At 41.2% G+C, this 22234-nt stretch overlaps 1 protein-coding gene across 1 annotated transcript; it reads left to right on the top strand.

Annotated features, from left to right (window-relative positions):
* Positions 1-46: 46 nt before the first annotated feature.
* On the top strand, positions 47-21985 carry txnrd2.2 (thioredoxin reductase 2, tandem duplicate 2). Its single transcript, XM_084359285.1, has 17 exons — positions 47-137; positions 994-1059; positions 1154-1210; positions 1306-1450; positions 1941-2015; positions 4149-4227; positions 4619-4681; positions 4948-5018; positions 7953-7972; positions 8291-8382; positions 8500-8674; positions 15269-15405; positions 16551-16646; positions 17100-17192; positions 18709-18780; positions 18997-19094; positions 19627-21985. Exons 1-17 carry the CDS (start codon positions 62-64, stop codon positions 19748-19750), a joined length of 1539 nt encoding a protein of 512 aa, XP_084215411.1. The 5' UTR covers positions 47-61; the 3' UTR covers positions 19751-21985.
* Positions 21986-22234: the final 249 nt, after the last annotated feature.

A 22234-nucleotide genomic window follows, 5' to 3' on the forward strand; every position in this document is an offset into this window, starting at 1 on the left:
TTCTTTCAGGCAGTTCTCTAGCCACCACATATCCGGCCAGGGTCCCTTTCATAATAACAACATGGCTGCCTTCTGTAGGGGCAGACACCGGTGGAAAAGGACTAATTGTTTTCATGTTTTGACAAGAAACCTGACAGGTAACAGTGTGTTGTTTCAGTATATTTTGGAGATACGGAGAAAAGAAGGGGGTCAGGTTAATAGCTGGCCTTGTTTCCGTCAGCACACCGCTAACATACAAACCAGCTGCTCTGCTAACTAACTCAGGTGGATCTGCTGGATATTTGTTTTCCTGTTAATTACTATAACTAACATTATAGTTATAGTTTTCCCACCCAGCCTACGTCCATTCTAATAAAACGACTCTTAATATTGTATATGTCGTGTATGGTGTTATTCTTATTGGCCTTATTATAAAGCAGAGCTCTTGCTCTTTTCTGTGGTTAAACATGTATTATTTGGCAAGTTACAGCGTTATAAGGTTGTGTTGATGAAGTTATGTTCATGTTCGCCCCGAAAACGTGTTCTGCGGTAATAACATGTTCGTAAACTAATGAAGAGAATGTTAGTTTGATGCTTGTTGCTAAAGTGACGTAATATTTCGCACTATTCTGCTGCTGTGCGCCACATGGAGAAGAGGGTACAGTTGGCATACGACCAACAACAAGCGAGCCTTAATTAAACAAAATATCTACACTTCATGCTGCTTGCCCTCTATACTGAGAAGAAGTAGCACGACACATTCTTTTAAATTAAATAGGTGTGTTGTGTTGTATAATGAAGTAAAGAATGTTTGTACCCTGTGTATAAGTTTAATTGCCATAAGTTTGGATGGTGGAGATCAAGTACCAACCTCCTCAGGGGAGACAGGTTTGTAATTGGTAGAAAAGCCTTTATAGGTGAGGTAAATGCAACACTAATTGGCTATCTATACTATACTGTGTACATCAACTAGTCTACTGTTTGTACCATTCATCATCCATTATGCTCCTACAGGGAAGTATGACTATGACCTGGTGGTTATCGGTGGTGGGTCAGGAGGCCTCGCGTGTTCCAAAGAAGGTGAGATCTGAGCCTGTTATTCTTTAATGTTTGGGCAGATATGATTTACACTGTAATTTCTAATATCACACTCACATAATATCCGTATTTACAGCGGCACAGTTAGGACAGAAAGTCGCTGTCCTAGATTATGTGGAGCCATCTGTTAAAGGTAAAATATATTTTTGTCAACCTGCAGTGCTCGTTCATTACAAAAAACATGAAAGGCACCTTTGTTTAATCCTCTGGAAATGCTTGTCTGAACAGGCACCAAATGGGGTCTTGGTGGTACATGTGTCAATGTTGGCTGCATTCCTAAGAAGCTCATGCACCAGGCTGCTTTACTCGGTACTGCAGTCAAAGATGCTAAGAAGTATGGCTGGCAGATCTCAGAGCCAATCAGCCATGACTGGTAAGTCAATCAAAACTTTCCCCTTATGTTTTTTCATCGGCTTGAGGGAAATGTAAACAAATGGCTAAACAGCACCATCTAGTGATGGCATTGCAGTTGTGGTTGGAAGATGAATTTCTTCTTTGCAATGGGATTGATGCTATTACTTTATTTTATTACTGGCCTGTCAGTCAAATAGGACATGATACCTTAAAACATGTGAAAAGAAAAGCAGCATTAAAGATTATACATCCAATACTGTGAGTGATGTGAAAATTGCATTAATGGTTCCCTGAACGACCAAATAATTAGCTTTAATTATGGCTTGCCAGACTATAATTTGAATATATGATGTCTGGGTGTTATTATGTCTGTGAACCAACACACCCAAAGTAACTACTGATCAGCACAGGCACAGCATGAAGCATCTTTTCCACTGTGTACCCTTAAGTGTGTTCAGGAATGCAGAGGCTGGGTCTGTTAATAGTATTATCTTTGGTGTGTTTTCCAGGTCCACCATGGCAGATGCTGTTCAGAACCATGTCAGGTCTCTGAACTGGGGTCACAGAGTTCAGCTGCAGGACAAGTAGGTGACACCAGCTGTGTTTACTTTATTAACACCTTTTTCTTTGAGTAATGATGTTTCATATAATAGCTGATTTTTGTTTTCTTAAACTGGCAGAAATGGGCTTCCATCGAATGTCCATACAATAACAGAACAATTATATTTAGGTAGGCCTGTCACAGTAACTCATTTTTGTTGGATGATACATTGTTTCAGAGAAAACTGCATTAAATGAGAAATAGTCTCATTTTGAGACTATTTTATGCCATTTACATAATAATAACATAAAAGCATTATAATGAAAGTACACTATTTTAAAGAGCCATGCACTTTTATATCTAAATATTCAGACATAAGAATTTGGATGTGAACGAATATTAAAATCTCCAACATAAAAATCAATCAAGTTTAAAAAAAAATACTAATGTCCGCACAAGTCCTGTAATGGTAGGACAAACCCTGCTAGTTATTTGTGCATAATGTTGAATAAAATATTGGTGAAATTCTAATGTTAAACAAACAGCATGTAAACACAATGGGCAGTATCAAGGCCATGTACATATATTGACAAGTCTAAAAGATATGTACCAAAATTTGATAATGTAACTATCATAGCAAGCCTATATTCCTGTGACGCATTTTCTTTAACTTTTGCACATTTTTAAGACGTGACATATCGCTGAAGGCTGTACATTTCTTGTTACACAGCTGAGGGATTGAGAGTTGGCGACCACATGTTGATTGAGTGGCTGGCTGGAGGGCAAACAGGTGTTAACCTCTGTGTGAATGTGCCCAAGCTTAACCTAACATGTTTTCAATCCAGTAACATTGTTTCCTTGGACACAGCGTATCAAGTAATGTTTCTAATAAGATTTATATTCCTTTTAATTAACAACTGAGAGGCTTTCAGACTAGCAGCATTGTTAAGCTAAGTGCAAGTTGTCATTTCAGTCAAGCGTATTAATTAGAAACATAGCAAAAAGGAGCGATGATGTTCAATGAATATCTCATTTTTAATCAGTAATAATAATTAGATTAGATTATTAGATAATTATATATGAGTGTGATTTATGCTCTTACTGACTAATGACATCAGAGAAGTATTTTTAAACAAATTATTTCACAATCAAAATTGAAAGTGACATTGTAAATTGAATGAATGGACTGAAATTAAATGTGATTAATCCTGAATTAAACATCCAACGATCAATTCCAAACAAATGTTTTTCAAAGTACAATCTCTATATGGCAGCAGCATGGCTTACCTGAGGTTGAATTTAGATACGTTTAAAACTAAAGCAAAATCTATAAAACTGGCAAAAACAAAAATTACAATTAAAAATGCAAATTCTGCTTGCTGTTATCTTTCATCCTCATCCGATGGAGACAAAAAACCCTGGCTGTAAAATGTCTTTGGTTTTCTTCTTAAAGCTTCTGTAAGGTACTTTCATTTTTTTGTTGCTGCTGACTGCCCCTGCAGACAAAAGTGAATAAAAAGTAACTCGGTCTAAAGTAAAACTTTGTTTTAGTCTCCTCAGCTCATTCTCAGCACTCTGCCATAAAAACGTAGTTTTATTTTTTTGACTTATTCAACCTCAAGTCAGGTTTTCTTGTTTCCTTAAGCAGGTCACATATCGGGATCAGTAGGAATTTGAGATTGATTTAAGATTGTTTCATAACCGGTTAGAAATTTCCTTGTAAAACATTTTAATTTTGAACCAAGGCTGAATTTATGATGTTACAATGGATGCAGCATAGTCCACATCTCCACTGTTGATTCCAATACTCTATATGTATGATAATGATCCATGAAGAGATATAGCTCAACATCTAGTCCACATCCCTTGTTCTCCTGCTGGTACAAAAAGAGAGAGAATAGTAACACAAGCAGAATATAACCAGAAACATTATCTATCTACTCTGCTCTGTGCAACTAAATCATGGTCTGAGTTAACTTTGCAGGAGTTAATTTAGATTTCAGTAGATTAAAAGATGAAACGTAGATAGTTTACTGTGTGTTAGCAGGAAATAAGTGAGAGAAATGATGATGGGGGTTACAAGAAAATCAACAACAGCTACTGTATGTGGTGTGCGCATCTTCAACAGGTAAGTGCACCACCAGGAGTAACCGACTGTTTACTGTCTGTCTTGCAGGAAGGTGAAGTATCTGAACATCAAAGGAAGCCTAGTGGATGAACACACTGTTAAAGGACTAACCAAAGCAGGGAAAGAGGTGGGCTGCTTATTCAAAATAAGACATCTATCAATACTTTCTGTCAGTCCCAAACTGATCATTGGAAAAAAACTAATTCATTACTTTATAAAACATGTTTTATACACATATTTTTATGTAGTCGATGAAATATCATGTATTAAACATGATATATTATTGCATTCTGCTTTATATTTGCATACAGTTCCCGTGTGTACTTCTTAATCTCTTAATACATTTGAAGTGAAATCACCATAGTAATAAAATGTTACTTGTTTGAGTGAATTCGAAGGGTTTCCATCATCCCGTGTGCAGAATACTGTGGAGACCTTTTGCTTTCATTTGACATTTCCTTATTTTTTGAAGGATATGAACAAAGGCTGTTACCTCACATTTTCCTCCTCTCATGCAGACGATCCTGACTACTAAGAACATTGTGATCGCCACAGGGGGACGGCCCAAGTACCCCACAAATGTAAGTAATATTGCTTTCATCATTTCCCCATGATGTTTGGCATTTTCTCTGCCAGCATGCGTTGTTTGGTTGATTGGTTACCAGGTAGTCAAACAAATGAGGAAGAAACACCCTACAGCAACAGAGTAGTCCAGTGATTGCATTACACTATGGAACACAAAAGAAGGCAGGTTTTAGAGATCAAACTTTTGGTTGTGTCTAACATCATTGAAAGATCTGTTAATAGTTGGTTGGACAGTTCTGTTCACAGCTTTAACTTGTTACAGATCCCTGGAGCAGTGGAGCACGGCATCACCAGTGACGACATCTTCTGGCTGAAAAAGTCGCCTGGGAAAACGTGAGAACGCCCACGTGTGCGCACACAGACACACACACACACACACACACACACACACACACACACACACACACACAAACAGACTTTATATTAAATTGTATCATATATTGTGAAGCAGATATGAACCAGTCAGTCAGAGTATATGCTATGATGAGGGAAAGTAAAAACTCAGTGTAACTTCAGTGATTTATCTTCCTTTCTTCCCGAAAACTCTCAAAATTAAAGTCAGTGAACATTAACGCAATACTTTGCGACTGCTTTAGTCCCAAAGTAATTATATCAGCCTTAAATTGATACATTTAACTACATATAGGTTTGTTGATGGCGTTCTCTATACAATGAGCTACAAGGAAAACAGAACCTGTAACCTCTGCAGTATTAATGCGTCGCTCTAGCTCGCTGCGCTACCTTGCTCGCTGACACGACACGTCCCACTGTCATGCACTGTAATCATTCATCAGTGACATGCAGTTTGTTTTTCTCCCTTCCTGTCAGCCTGTCTTCGCCTCATGATTCAGATTAGCGCCGTGCATCCTGACCTTTACAGAACAAGCCCTTTAATCCAGCCATTTAGCCCCTGTCATCGCCTGGTTAATTGGTCCTTCCCCGATGTTTCCTCTTGGCACAACGCGCAGACGGTGACTAGTGGTTGTGGTGTACCTAGGTTGTGGTTGTTGTTTGCTTCACGGTGACAGATGAGCGGAAACAATGATTCCGATATGTAAGCTTCATATGTATCTCAGCTGTCTGCACCTGGAGCATGGAGTTTATAATTGTTTTTAATTAGATCCTTTTTTTCTGTGTTGATGGTAAGTGCTTGTGTTTTTGGCGATGAGTATACAGCACTTCAGTTATTTTTTTTTCATCTTGCTACAGACTACAGACAGACGTAGCAGCAGAAGTTCCTCTATCCATTTAATTCTAAAATGCATGTTATTCCAATAAAGCATATGAATAGTAATACATATGCTATTCAGACTTTTGACCACTTGGGGGCAATACAAAACCATTTATAGTCAATAAATCAACATGAATGTGTTGCAGCCATCCTTAACAGTTACCTCTGTAATATTAGCCCATTCAACAAAACACTTTTGTATGAATGAAGCAGAATTATCCACTCAGACACTTGAGCTCAGGAAGTACTTTGATGTTAGTGCGTGATGGTTAGTGGAGTCCTCTACCTCCCCGCAGGCTGTAAGGGGTTAGCATTAGCTTTAGCTTCCTCTACAAACCACACACACTCTAGCGGGAGATGTTGTTGTGCTGCTGAGCTGTCAGCCGTGCAGGTGAGGTCCAAGAGGCTGTTTCTGCTGGCAGGGCTGATGTGGGAGGGGGTACAGTCGAGTGATGGGTGTCTAATGGGTCTTAGAGCACATACACACCTGAGTGACAGATTTTCCCCCAGGGCCAAAAGCCCAGCGCTGGCTGCTATCATCATGCTATCAGGAGAAAGGACTGAGACACGTGCCAGCAGGACTGTGATACTGGTGTAGGGATGGGCCACTACTTGAATGAGTTGGAGCAGCATGAGGGCTCTAACCCTGAGTTGTGTTGTAAAGTGGACAGGGACCACACTTCCTGGGAGTATCTTTCAGCAGTTTATTGCAAAGAACCACAGATGGCTCCAGCAGAACTTCCCAGCATTTGTAGAAAAACAAAATGATCACAGGATCTCTTTTGCAGTCTCTGTCTGTGTAATACCATGAACAGTGTAACAGACTGTCTCACGCAAGCCAACATGCTCTCAACAGTACATTTTAGCTTTATAAGCTAAGATAACAGCAGTCCTGCCAAACAGAGATACAGTATTGTACCACTCTCCTGACTGGCAGATTATTTTAAAGGGACAGTGTACAGCTCAAACATAAATGTCACCATTTGATGCACCCTACCAGATTATAGCTTCAAGCTAATTTGCATCTGTAGTCCCTTGGCATTTTATGTAGTTAACTTTCCAAATAATGCATAAAGTGTCAGTTTCTCCATGATTAGTCAGCTGGAGAGGCTGTTCAGCCAGCGATTAACAGTTGGTGCCTCAGAAAGATTGACACAAAAACTAGTGGGTGAATTTTTTTGCTCTACCATCACTTCTGTTTCTTGCCTGCATACTCGTACATGTCTCCATAGTTGAAAGGGGTCAGACAGGTTGTTAAGGACATATAGCATCATCTTCTAGTTGAAAAATGTAACAGCTGTACAGACTCCAGACCAGTGTATAACAAGAAGCAAGAAGGGTTAGGGGAAAGGAGACAGTTTCTTAGTGATGAAAGTGTAGAATCAAGCTAAAGCTCTTTGCCTAATCTTCTTTAAGCCACTTCACAATACGTGCTAAGCGCAGCTGTGCATTACACAGACACCGAGAAAATGGGCACCGGGGCTTTTAGTGGTTAATGATAGCATGGACGAGGGCAGGATGTGCCGCAGGCAGCCTGAGCTGTCGGGTGGGCCAAGTTTGAGGGGAAGGAGGTCTGGGTTGGAGAGGTAAAAACAAGGTAGAGAAGGGCCTCATCAATGCGGGTGACGGGCGTCACTCAGTCAGCTAATGTGTGGACTTGAGCCCTGAACATGGCGCACCCCATCTGCAGGGATTAGACTAAACACTGGCAATTAGCTCTCCTCAACATCACTGATCTCAGGGTTGGATTAGAAGTGTGATTCACCTGGACCACACACACACGCACACACACACACACACACACACACACACACACACACAGCTTTTCCTGTCCGTGTTTTCTTCACACCTCTTCACCTCCCTCTGAGGTGATGTTTTGTAATTCATCACCTCTCTAATTCTAGGATTTAAAGTAAACATTTTCAACTTCGGACTTGCTTTATTTTATTTGGCCAATGTGTGCTGCACAAATGATGCAATGAATATTTATTGTATTATTTGTTAGTGTAAGAGCTTCTCTTTTTTGTGTTTTGCAGGCTTGTGGTCGGAGCCAGCTGTATCCTTTGCCTGCCAGAGAGCTTGTAAATGGAGCCACTGTATGAAGTCCACTGGTAATCTGTTGTGAAATAGTTACGTTATGCCAATGATATTTTTCTATGTAGTTAATAAGACCAGGTTTAAAAGGTATTTCTGAATAATCTTTGCACCTAAAACAAACATTTTCTTGTCGGTATGCTGCTGCATGGCTCTGATTCCCCCTTTCGTTTTAAGATTAATTCTTGTGCAAGAACAACAGTGTTTATCGGTCATGGTCACACATCAGGTGCTACCTTACATGTAAAAGTAGTGTAATCCTCAACCTGGTGTTGCTCAGATGTAGCTCTGGAGTGTGCAGGCTTCCTCACTGGCATTGGCTTGGACACCACAGCGATGGTTCGCAGCATCGCCCTCCGGGGGTTTGATCAGGTATTGCTCCCTGAACTAAACTGCATATCATATCACATCACATCACATCACATCACATCACAGCAGTGATGTTTTTTGTCATGGTACTAGGTCTAAATTCTCTTTTGGTTTCTGCAGCAAATGGCAGGTCTAGTGACAGACTACATGGAGGCATATGGGACCAAGTTTGCATGGAAGTGTGTCCCAAAGAGAGTGGATAAGCTCTCCTCAGGAGCTCTGCAGGTGACCTGGACAGACAACCACACGGGCAACGAACACAAGGACACCTACGACTCTGTGTTATGGGCAGTTGGTAAGTTGGTGCATGGGTCACACCTCTGGGTCAGTTCACTTAAATCTGAAACAAACCTTAATTAATGTGATAATGAAAAGTGAAATATTTGTGTTAATATGCTTAAGGAAGACTTGTTACTCCCTCTAGAAAGGCTTAAATAGAGTGGTGGAAGCTCATTAAGTTGCTAATGGACATGCAAGTTAGAGCTGAATATGGCAAAGTGGCTGCCAAGGGAAATATCCAAATCACAAGAGTTTACATTTTTTGATGAAGGTAAGATGTATCAAAACACACTGTACAATTAATAAATGAAGTATTTTGGTGCTACAGAGATGCCCCGGGCTACAAACCGTATTCTCCAGATGTAAGTTAGATGCTTGTTTGGAACAATCCCAGCAAAAATCTCATCATCATCATTTTAATATTGTTTTATTGAAAATGAAATGCAAATATTACCATTCCCGCTGGAATCGCAACTCATAGCACAATCGCAATATCTGCAAAATAAATGAAATATTGTTCAGCCCTAATGTGACTAGAGGATATGCCAAGACTCTAGACATGAGACCTGGACACAAGTCAGCTAAAAGTCACAAAAATGAAGGTTGAAGACCTGCTCTTGACTGCTGTGAGTTTTGACTTGTTTTAAGACTTAAAAGCAAAAACCTTTCAATATCAAGTTTTGGTCTGATAAAATCCAGGACCAATGAAAAACAAATCTGGCATAGCCTCACATCTTGAATATAACATTATTAACATACCTTTAAAAGGAAAATCTTCTTCTCCTTCTCCGTTCTTCTGTGCTATTCTAGACTTGATATGCTTTAGACGTCTGTCTTGACTTGTACTTCACTTGACTGACTTTAGACTTGACTTGAACTTCTCCCAAAAGACTAAAAAACACTGACAGATGCTTGAGCCTGAATTATTTATAGTCAGCTACAGTCTTTTGCATTATGAAGGTGCCTTGCCACACAAAAATAACAGTCAACCAGATGTTACATTGACAGTAAATAGATACAGTTCACAGTGCAGCACAATGCAGTAATGAACTCCATATCGACCGTTTTACATGTAATGCACCAGCCATTTTGTTTCCCATGACTCCCTGAAATAAAACACTGGTATGACTTTTCTCCCTGCCACCATCAATTTCATTGTCATCCTCAATAGAGTGCAGTGTCAGCAGATAGCAGAGGAATCAAGGCTGAAAACAAAGTAATAAAGCCTGAATGATGGGAATGACCAGGGGAAGTGTTAATCACCCGCCGCTGGCTCTCTGGCTCTCTGTTTGGAGAGGGGCAGTACGGGGCAGGATGCACCCAGGCACAGGGTCACCTCGTTCCCCTCTTTGTTCTCCCTCTCTGGGTCTTCCTGCCCGTGCCAGCCCTGCGGAAACCAACCCTGCATCTGTCACTGCCATCCCTGCCCGCGGCCCTCTGCCTGCCATTACCACCAGCCCTCCTCCTCCTCTTTCTCTGCTATCCATTCTCTGTTCCATCATTTCACTTCTCCTGTTCCTCCAGCACTATGAGTAACAATGGAGGGAACATCCGTCAAGGGCTGTTGATTTATTTGTGTTGAGTGCTTTCAAAGACAGGCAGTACTTCTGAAAATCTGACTACCAGGCATTTCCAGTGTCTACTTCAACACACTATCGCTGTATTTGAGTGTTGTGAGAGGTAGGGGGGGGGCAGGGTCCCCTCTTGCTCTATGCGTGTGACAGCAGCAAGGATGTGCGTGACCCTGCAGCTGAGATGACGTTCGTTCTTCCCTCCTGTGGTTCAATTCCCACATCGTCTCCGCGTGAGACTGCTGGTGAGAATGACATTTGTATTGAGTGCATGTATCAGTAGGTATTCTGGCTTGCGTGAGCTGCTGCAACCCTCACGTTTCCTACATTCATTAGAGAGAGAGTTCTCACCCAAACTCAGGGAAGTACTTTTTGGGACACTTTTTAGACATTTTGGGAGCCAGCAAGACCAGCCATTGAAACTATTTCCAATCCATACTACAAGTGTTGAGTATTTAGCCTTGTTTGTGCTCTTTCATGTTTCCTTTTACATTAAATTGTAGAAATGATTTCAATCACCACAACTTTCATCCATCCAAGTTCCATCATCTTATATTAAAACAATGACTTTACATGCACAGTATTAGGGCTGCAACTAACCAACATTATTTTCACTGGCGATTAATCTATCTGTTATCTCAATTCATGGATTAATGTTCAGTCTAAAATATTAGAAATTTGTGAAAAATGTCGATCAGGGTTTCGCAAAGCCCAAAATAACATCCCCAAATGTCTTGTTTTGTCCACAACTTAAAGATATTCATTCTATTGTCATAGAGGAGTAAAGAAATTCAAAGTAAAGAAAGTCCAAATATGGAGACGTGAAACATCTTCAGCCGCTTGTGCCACTTCGCCTCAGAATAAGATTTTTTTCTTAGTTTCTAAGACTGTGCAAACACAGCCTCCCTCTTTCATCATTTCTTCAACCACCATCATGAAAGGGTTGGCGTTGCAAGATTTAGACATATCCAAAAATATGATTGATTGATATCCAAGTCTACAGTAATCTTTAAAAATGGGTGTGTTTTTCCTTCGAACCAGAAAAGTGGCCTTTTGGGCATGTGTCTCCACCCTAGCTTTGAAAACTGTTGACTAGTTGGTTTGTGTACAATGCATCCATGACAACGCACAGAGCTGACTGTAAACAGGCAAGCGGCTGTGTGTCACAGACTGCAATTAAAAACCCCAATAGAGACACATAATCTGAATGTGAATGTGCTGTATACGTGCTCATAGAATGTTCCTAAAACACCTTTACAGTTTGGTCATATCCCAAATGTTTTAATCAGAAAATGCTATATTTTGATTAAGGCCTCATCCAGATTATCCAAACAGAACATGCTATTTACATGACCCATATCAAATTCTGAATATCATCATATTCGGAATAATAGTGTAATATTAGCGTGCATGTAAACGTAGCCGGTGTTTAGATTTAAAATAGTTTTCGGAAATTGTTGTAACACCAGCAGCAGTATCCTTGTTTTAGTGCTACTAGCTAAAACCTGGGAAGACCCAGCTCTATCCCTGATAGCTTTTGTTCCCATACAGTTTAGTGAGGACCAGTAAGAACGTGGCCTCTGCTCTTTGATGTGAGCATGCAGGAGTTATGAGTACAAGGCCACTTCCCTTTACTGTGACCTTACACCAGGGGCCAGGCAGCGTCCCAGGTCTCTGTGGAGTTATTAAAGGCCAGAGGGGACCGGGGGACAGTATCACCACTGTCTGCCACATCCTTCTCCACGGCCCTGCCTCCCTCCACCTTTCCCCTGCGCCTTCCTGGCCTCATGGCCGCTCCCCTGTCCAGGTGTGCCTGCAGAAACACACCAGGAAACAGAGCATTTCCACACTTCCTGTCTGCATGTGGACAGTGGGCACATTAGCCTTCCTCCTCACTGCAATCTACAGTACTTATTTAAAAACATTTCCTAGTTCTTTTGAAAGGACATTTGTCCATCTCAGTTTTATCAGTTACGTTCCCGAATGTTGCTCTTCAGTCTCTTAATCTGATCGTATTACCCTGTGGGTTTGCAGTCGTTGAACTGGGAAATGACTGAAAATAGTCTGATATTATTTGAATGACAGAGACAGTTTCTGGGCAAGGATATGATAACTGTCAGTCACAGAATATCTGCTACAGAGTACTAAAGCAGTATAGGCATTCAAAACTGAATAGTAGCTGAACAGCAGGATATAAAACTAAACATCTGAAATTAAATACAGCATTTGTGTTGTCATGGCATAGCATATATGTTATGTGTCTACAATTTTTATGTTTCTGGTGGCTAAGAGAGCTATTGTTGAGATGAGTAGAATCTCGTTGTGATCAGTTAAGACCAAGCTGTGATGGTGGTGAACTAAGGTTTTGCTTGCCAACACTTCATTTTGGGACACAGTATAGAACAGTGATGATGCTGAAGTGAACCAATCTGTCTGAAGAATAAATGTAATTCAATGAGTACTCACGACATTTCCCATTCCCATGACATGTTTTATTATGTACAGATCATACAAGATTTTCTGCAGCTAGTGAGCTCTTTTTAAATTTGCATCTTGCAGTGTTTTTTGCCATGAACTAGAACACGTCATTGATTTTTTTGCATCCTGTACGATCTATTAGGCCAACAGTAACAGTGCCCTTTGTCTTTGTTCATTTGATTGATCAGATAAGTGTCCAGCTCTCATTTCCACAGCTTTAGGAGGGTTGTTGTGGCTAATTAGCCTAGCAGTCTAGAGGCTTCCGCTTGATGTCACAACATACTTTGTTCAGATTGGTCTATCTGTTGGACCGCAGTGTGGGCCTGTGTTATCAGCTGGCCAACTGTTGTTGTGTCCTCGCCCTACAATGGTGCTCTGGTCACTGCTACAGTAGAGCTGTGACTGGAGCTACAGACAGGAAGGCCACATATGTAAAGAGAAAGTCTATACTTACAGTCAGATCCTACTGATATGGGTTTTTGTCAGCCATTATTGATATTTTTAGAGTACAGTAATAAATGCTGAAATTCTAGTATTTGTATTTGATGTTTCAGCTTGAGAAATTTATTCTTATCAATGTATTTATCATCCTGTGAAGCAGGATTATTAAAGCAATTATTATCAGCTAACACACATCAATATAAGAGTCTAAATTCTACACAGTTCAGTTTAAAACTGTTGATGTGTTCAAAACTCATTATACATGTGGAGTCGATAATTTTTCTTGACACTGCTTTCATTTCACTGCCTTCATCAACCGTTAAGTGAAGAGACTTAGTATTTATATGATTAAATATCTCATAATAAACCAATAAATACATATTAATGAATGATAGTAAATCTTATAATATGTAAAATTTCATAACAAGTGTGAGTATGTATTTTATGTGATTACAGCTGTATTGCTGCATTACTCATTCATTGAAACAAAAATTTCACTATAATTCTCTTTAAATTATGCCATTTAGAGAATGACGTGTATGTAGACTGTTCCAGTGGACATACAGGACAAGAAAATATTTAGTCCCTCCTTTGGGAATTGGTCATGACTGCCTAACTTCCCCTCTCCCCTCCATCTCTGTGCTCCCCATGGCCTTCAGCCACCCATGCTGTGGAGCACTCGAGCACTAGTCCCTGTAGCCCCCCTGGTCTGAGAGCAGGGGGAGGACGTTGTTCTTCGGCTCCAGCCAGGAAAAAGGGTCTCGGGGGTTTGTTATTTTTGCTGTCCGATAGCATCTACATGGGTAGCTCAGGGCTGGGTGTTTATTATCCTACCCAGGCAGGTTGCGAGGAGCTATGGAAAGGAGAGGGGGCGGTGAGCGGTCCACGCACCATCACCATAGAGACTCAGTGTCGACAGCATCAGTCAGCCGTCCCCCAGGAAGTGTCAAAAATCACACCTTGGAGTATCCCTGGGGTCGATGGGATACTGATTCCCAGCTGCTCATCCGTTTCCCCTCCCCTCTCTCTCTCTCTCTCAGCTGGCCAGATGTTGTTGTTTTCTAATTTAAGAGTTCTAAATTAGGATTTGACCTTCATTTTTTATTTTAAGGCCAATGCTGGTACTGGTGGTTTAAGACTTGAGCTGGGAATTGTTGATAGTTAATAGCTTGTTTTGTCCAACAAACAGTCCAAAACCCAGAGATGTTCATGTCACAGTTATATAAAACTAAGAAAAGCAGCAACTTCTCACATTTGAGAGGCTGGTATCAGCCAGTGTTTTTTTTTTTTAGCTGTGCTAGTGCTAAAACTCTTGGTATGGTAATGACCACCACTTTGGTTCACACAGAATATTTCTGCAGCTGTTGGACACATTTCTATGAACTTAGTTACAGACATTCAGTCCCCATGATGTCATTGTGTAGCACTACTGTGACATTAACAGTTTTGATTTAGAGTGACATATCTAAATTCTAATAACTTTGGTGAACCTCTGACTTTTTATCAAGCACCACCATCCGGTCAAAATTATAATTTGTCTTATACGTGCTATACGACTAAATACATGCAGCAGTAATGACATTCCCATCAGTGTCAGCTCAGTTTTCTACTAAATCGCAAACAAGCTAAAAGGCTTAAAAATAAGCTAGTGACCATGGTAAACATTCCTGCTAGAATGAATGTAGAGCCCAAGTCGTGTCGCTTGATATATGAAAATGAATTTATGATTAAAATTTGATGGCAGTAAATCTTTATTGTTTGGTAAATCTGCAGGTAGAGTTTGGAAGGGTTAACTGCAGAGTTTATCATCAATTGTGACCCATGAAGGTGAATCAGGAAACCATATTGTTTCCTTATTGTTTTAAGTCCTTACTCTTAGTTCTCTAGTCGCATTCCACCATAGGGGTTAGGAACAGTGTACTGAGCTCCTCTTTGCAGTCCACCATGCTTTTGATAACCCCTTCTTTATTTGAATAAGGTTTTCTGTGTTGGATCGGCAATGGTGACCTAAAAAACCTCAGGCAGACTGTACAGAGAGCCTCCCTCCTCTCCCACACCTCGTTCTCTCCTGACTCGTAATGTAATCTTCTCCTTGTGTTGTTTCCTCCCATTGAACTCAGGCAGAGCCCCTGAAACCAAAGTCCTGGGCCTGGACAAGCTTGGTGTGCAACTCAACAAGGAGACGGGGAAAATAGTTGTGGGCGCCGACGAGTCCACCTCGGTGCCAAACATCTATGCTTTCGGCGACATTGGCGAGGTAGGCATTATGAACACAACAATGACGGCAGAATCGGCCCTGATAACATCAATGGTAATAGATGGAAAAATGCTACATAGTTATAAATCATTTGAATTAAGGTCATAAAGATGTGTGGTATTTTAGATGTAAAGAGCTGGCTAAACAAATGTTAATCTTTATCTTATAGGTTTTCTGTTTGCGTTCACATAAAAGACAAGCGAGGACTTGGCAGAAGACCGAGTACTAAGTGAGGTTAATCCAACCTGCTGTCATGTAATCATTGGCATGGCCACTGAACCAGCCGTGTTAATACTAGTTCTACCTGCTGCATGTAACGTCACTGTTGTTTTTTCACAGCGACCAGCTGTGTGCTTCCTTCCTGCCTCCCAGGCCTCATGACACATACATACTCGTTTTGATTGACAGTACGCTTTGATGAGCCGTACTTCGCCCCAGTCCGTCTGTCAGCTTTTCACAGCACAGACGAGGATTTTTTTTATTCGTCTTTTTTTTCTTTTTAAGTAGGAGGGTTGATAACTCAATTTGTCCAGTGCTTTGTTGTCGTTTTTTTTCCATCTCGGAAAAGTGTGCCAAGAAATGCATTATAATGATGAATGACACTTACTGGAATACCAGAACACACATCCACTTACGTACATGCAGAGTGCAGGAGATGTTTTGGACAACAGGATGTGCGGTGGTAATTTCACAGGTTTTAGTCATGTCTTTAGAATTGCCCTGCAGCCCTACTGTTTCCTGCACCACTCAGTTGTATGTATGTGTGTGTGTGTGTGTGTGTGTGCATGCGAGGGTGTCTAAGTGAATGTGTTTGTCTGTTTTCGCAGACATCCAGAACAATAAAGGGAAAAACAAAGAAGCAGAGCATTTTTTAAGCGAGCTGGATGGATTAAATGATTAGCCGTCACTCAGTCAGTCAGTCACTGACTCACCTTGTCTGTTGTGTGTCTGCATTTACACTGTGTCTGCACTGACAATTAATGTGTGCAGTCAGAAAAAGATGACCAAATGGTTTACACTTCAGACTTCTGTTATAACAAGGTCAACAAATCTTTATAATAATTTGCAGCTTCAAGAAGTAGACCTAGATCTTATGTGTTTGATTCACAGAAATAATTAGTAATGTCTCCTGTCTCTTGTTTTAGGGGCGTCCTGAATTGACCCCAACAGCCATTAAAGCAGGAAAGCTTCTCGCCCGCCGACTGGCTCACCACAGCACTGAGCTCATGAACTATGACAGCGTAAGTCACAGACTCACACGCACACACAGAAGCTGATCATTTCTCTCCATCTTTCCACAGCTTGTGTTTGTGCTGCTTTTTGAGCCTTTTGTTCTCAAATTTGAAGCTAATTATAAGAATCCATTGTGTGTTGTGGTTGGAGTCTCTGATGTACCCTCACATCTTATTGTACTTCAGGCCTCTCATCAGGATGAGTCATGACATAAACATACCAGCACTTTCCAAATGTCATTTTTCATCCTATCCTTTTTCTTTGTATACTTGCATTCAACTCTTCTTAAAGTATTAATAGAGGTATTATCATATTGAGTGTCTTTATATTCACATAACTAAAGAATGGTTTGGACTTTTTGCTTGAAAAGTGACTGAAGGTAGATTGAATCATCATAATGGTTGCCAAATTTATTGTCAAACATCTAATCAATCAATTATGTGTGTTTGTGTATGTGTCAGGTGCCCACCACAGTGTTCACCCCCCTCGAGTACAGCTGCGTGGGTCTATCTGAGGAGGAGGCTGAGAAGAGGCTTGGAAAAGATGGCATCGAGGTAAGATGTGGACAGATGTGGTGGATGTGTTGCTGTGATAAGCATTGAATTTCCGACTACTAATATAATATTTCCGGAATGGTTTTGTAGTATTTTGAAAGAAAGCCCTTCACATTTCAAATTGATATAAAATCGAAAATGGTGAGATTTTTGGTAGTTTTTTCATAATGACTCATTTAACTTTCAATATAAATTTACTATACAGAACTTTACTGTGGTAAAAAAAATATGTTTTTGTAACATTTGGATTACCCGTCAAGAAAGCTCACATTTATACAGCAGGCCTTCGTGAGACCTGACTTTGCAGCGCGAGTGCCATGTGAAATGCCTCATAAAGTAAAACATAATCTTTTTGCATATGATACAATGAGATATGTTCTTTTTTAATTAATATATAATAAAGTAAACGGCAATGTTTTAGCAATTTAATTTTGATATGCAAAATGTTTGATGTGTGTACTTGGTTAGTTGCTCAAAATTAAATTAATTAAACAACAAATCTCATAATATGTAGAAGCAATTATGTTGCTAATCAGAAATTGCTAATTGCTTTAAGTATTCTTTATCATATAACAACACAGAACGGCTGCGGCATTGGTCCACACTTGTAACTGTAACTTTGTTGTATCATAGGTTTTGTTTCTCCACCATTAAATGAATGGCTACATGCACAAAGAAAGGTACACAGGCAGTGTCAGTGGCTTGTTACTGTCATCAACCTGTATAAAAGATACAATGTTCCATAACCCATAAACAAACATTGACACAAGCATACAATGCAACAGCAAGCGGCTTCGTATTTTACGTGCTTGCATACGTGAGCAGTGTGCCAGATGCTAGCCAACACCTGCGCGAGGCCGCTGATAAACGGTTTAGCCGGCGAGGTGGTGCTCCACACTGTGACTGACAGGCGAGCAGGAGGCCTGATTGAGGTGTGTATAGGGTGATGACAGGCGCGCTGAGATCTGAGGAGGAGCTCTCGCACCGGCCCCCGACAGCTGCACGGCCCTCACAACTTGTGTCGGCACGTTCGCCAAAAGAATACAACACACTACACACAGTTTTTAGGTGTGGAGTTTGAAATCAATCGCAATAATGAGCAAGCAAGAGATTTTTATTCAGATTTTATGCAGTTTGAATTACAGCATATAAGGTAATTCAACAAAATCCAGTTTGTAAGTTTGGGCCCATAAACTGATACTAAAATTAATGAATTAAATCTTAATTCTCATTTGGCATTGTGTATAGTCTGCAAAATGTTTTTGGTTGCATTTTCCAGAAAGTATTGCAAAACATTTTGCACAATGTGCACAAGAAGAGATCATCATCACCGCAGAAAACTTCCTCAGAGTTTCTGTTAACATTTTAAAAAAGCAAAGATCACTGTGAAGTAAGAAGTGGCTGTTGGCAGAACACGAAATTAAACTGCTCAGTTTTGAGGACCACAATAGTACTTTCTGTATTTATTTATATTTCTCCTGTTGATATGATTTGTCCTGTTTTTATGTCTGTGTAGGTCTACCATGCTTTCTACAAGCCTCTGGAATTCACTGTGGCAGAGCGCGATGCCAGCCAGTGTTACTTAAAGGTAGAGTTACACTGCAAACCTGAGGTGTTGTTTGTTTGTTTGTTTTATTAATTTATTTATTTTTAGGTATTTTGGAGAAGATATTGATGGCATTCAATACACCACGTTAGTTATATATATTTAGCTATAGCCAGAAGCAGATGAGGAAGCCATTGAAAGGGTGCACAACTGCCACCAACACCTCCCTGGCTTAACTTCAGTTTTCTCCCTCCTCAGGTGGTCTGTGAGAGGGATGGAGACCAGAAGATCCTGGGTCTGCACTTCACAGGTCCAAATGCTGGAGAAGTCACACAGGGCTTTGCTTTGGGCTTGCAGTAAGTTGAATAAATCTTAGATTATTTAGTTAAGGTAAAGCTGGCATTTTGTTACTCCATTTCTTACAGCAAACCAAGCATTAAAAAAATATTATTCTAAGTTGTCTAGTTGAGGAGATGTGGTATTGTAAGATTACTTCCTTTTGTCAGTTTTATTTGAACATAATATGTCACTAAGAACACCTGAGTAATGGTAGTTTGGTTTGACCTCCAGTTCTGGCCCACAAGTCCTTTAAAATCAAGAATTAATAGCACCTTGCTGACGAGGTGTCTGTGCAAACAATGAACTGCCTCAATGAAAATACACAACATATCACAGACACGATTTATAGCCGAGTCCTTCCTCAAGTCCTCAACAGGCACAAGCAATTGTTACAAAATAAGATACACATCATATGGGGGACAAACGGGTAGCAAACAATTAGAGGAAAATACAGACTTATTAAAGGATAATAATTATACAGTTATAAGTCAAAAGAGAGTAAGTAAAATCAACTTGAATGACCTCTGTGTGTGTTTGTGTTTGTCTCAGGTGTGGAGCAACATATTCCCACTTGTTGCAGACAGTAGGCATCCACCCAACCTGTGCTGAGGAGCTGACCAAGGTCAACATCACAAAGCGCTCCGGCTTGGATGCCACAGTCACCGGCTGCTGAGGTTAAGCACCTCGGTCTCTGAACATTAGTTAGCACACGGGGTCCCTCTTTGGTAGAAAGAAGTAAGGCTGGGTTAATCCTGCTCGCTCTCCTCGTCCCTCTCCTTCTATATGGCCCCAAAATGGCCCCCAGTTTCAAAGTGCACTTCCTGTGCAATAGGGTCTCCTCACAGGCCATCACTGGCTGCCCAGGTTAGTGTCACTAACATGTCATGTAATAACCAAGACCATGATTATCCCATATACATGCAGGCTGTGAGTGTATGCTCTTAAAGCACGGAGCTATAGATCAGGTTTGTGAAAGCTCTGGCTGCAGAGCGAGCGTCTTTTAAATAAACAGGCTCATCAATCAGGATTAAAGCCTGCGCTCAGGGTTTTGTTGAAATCGTACAAGAACCGTGGACCGAGCCCGAACGTTTTTCTGAATATATATTCTGCAAATATTGTTGTTTCTCCGGCTGTACTTCCTGTCCATTAGTCTTGGAGGTGACACATACCATACACCCCCCTACAAACCCTCTCCATGACACTGATGGATAGCCCCAGGGCCGTCGCCGCAGCGACACCGCCCCATTTCCCATGGACACACACAAACAGTCGGTGGGCCGCCTGTCAGTCAGCCAGCTCAGACCTGGCCAGGGGGCCCTGGCTTGTTTAGGGCCCAGCAGACCCCTTCCTTTCCCTCCCATGCCCTCCTCCATCCCAGTGTATGAAACTACATGGGACTACAAACATGTGCTGTCAAAAGCTGTGCGGATGCCACAGCCCAGACACAGGATAACCCACTGATAACAGAGCTCTGCTATAACTGTACTACTCAGCCTCACCCAAAGGTGGCACTATTGCCCTCCAATTCTCCCCTTTTTTTCTTAGCCAGAATAGAAGACAGGATAAGGTAGTCACTGGATAAAACATAAGCCTGAATGCATTCAGGTTGCACATTTAATCCCTTTAATCCCTATAAAAGATATGTGCTTTTGGAAGAAGTTTGACAGCAGACTGGCTTTATTGGTGCCAAACTGATAAGGTTATCTGTTGTGTATTTACATGGATGGCAGGTTAGGCCTTAAGAGTCATCACCCTTGAAGATAAGGTGAGCTGTTTATATCAATAAAGCAGTAATCGACTCTCACAGTTGGCCAAAGTGCCCAGATGTTCAACCTGTTGGCTGTACTGGACATCTTGGCTTTATTAAGTAGAGGATGAGGGAGGAGGAGGAGTGTCAATGAAGTGGGTTGCTACAGAAATTGGGGGACCTAAGAGGAGGCTGCTGGGTGTAGTTTATTTTATTTTTTACGTCTAATCTGCCCAGTCTGATTAATGATTTCGATGAGGGGAGTGACAGTGTGCCAGGAGATGGGGAGAGGAAAAAGAGAGAGCGAGAGAGGTACCAGGTTTATTTGGGCCATGGCCAGAGGAGAGAGAGAGAGAGCTGAGTTTCAGCTCTGGTTAGGGAGGGAAGGGGGATTCCTGTGTGCTCTGTTCAGGGCCGAGGTGCTGACTGAAGGACCCTGACCTCCGCTCAGCAGGAACAGCTTGACTCTATCACTCGGAGCACAGAGGGCTCACATGCTGCAGCGCTGCACGGCAGGGGCCTGGGGGGCACAGGGTGGAGCGGAGGGGGTGGATGGCCAGGGGACAGACAGAGCCAACCAACCAGCCAACCAACACAACACTGAGCGGTAGCAGCGTGTTTGCCCAGGGTAATTGAGTCTATGTTCCTGTGCTTAACGAGCCACTTCAGAGACCTCAGGGTGGGCCCAAGGCTACGTGAGGGAAGTTATTGAGGCCATTAGTGTAACTGTAATGTCTGTTTGCTTTTTACCCTCTACTTCCCTTCTCCTTTCTCTCATCTGCCGTTATTTATGCACAGTATGGCTGCACACGCACAAAATCAAAGTCATTATTTGATGTTTTTTATTTATTCATCTGTCTGTTTGAATGATATCTGTTCATTGTTGTCGATCAGTCGCTCCAGGCCCAATACTTGACCAGTTAGCCTCAGCTGTGCCCCACGGGGGGGTCAGGGTTCAACTTTCAGGTCGGCCAGCTAATGATGACCTGCGCTAAAACCCAAAACTGGGGAGTGCAGGCCTGATGTCACCTGGCTGCCAACTTTAGTCATTGTAAATAGAGAAGAGTAATTTTCATTAAAGCTTTGTATACATAATTTATATGTAAAGCAATAACATATTGGAATTCACAGTGTCACCATTAAAGTAATGATGCCTACTGATTGAGTGCTCTGTGTTCTACATGAATGACTGTGTGGTTGTTACATTTTTATAGTGTTCACCCATGTGCATTAATTTGTGCAAATACACATAATAGGCATACAGTACATTTGTGTTGAAACAGTACCTTTCCACTGAGTTGTGTCCATTTGTAAAAACAAAACACATGCACTGAGAGAAGATGGAACCAATAGTTGTGTTACAGAAAGAAAAAGTGAAATGTGAGTACTTAAAGGTGCTGTTTGTAAGAA

The sequence above is a fragment of the Pagrus pagrus genome, assembly GCF_965226575.1.
Source record: "Pagrus pagrus genome assembly, chromosome: 8".
Classification (NCBI taxonomy): domain Eukaryota; kingdom Metazoa; phylum Chordata; class Actinopteri; order Spariformes; family Sparidae; genus Pagrus; species Pagrus pagrus.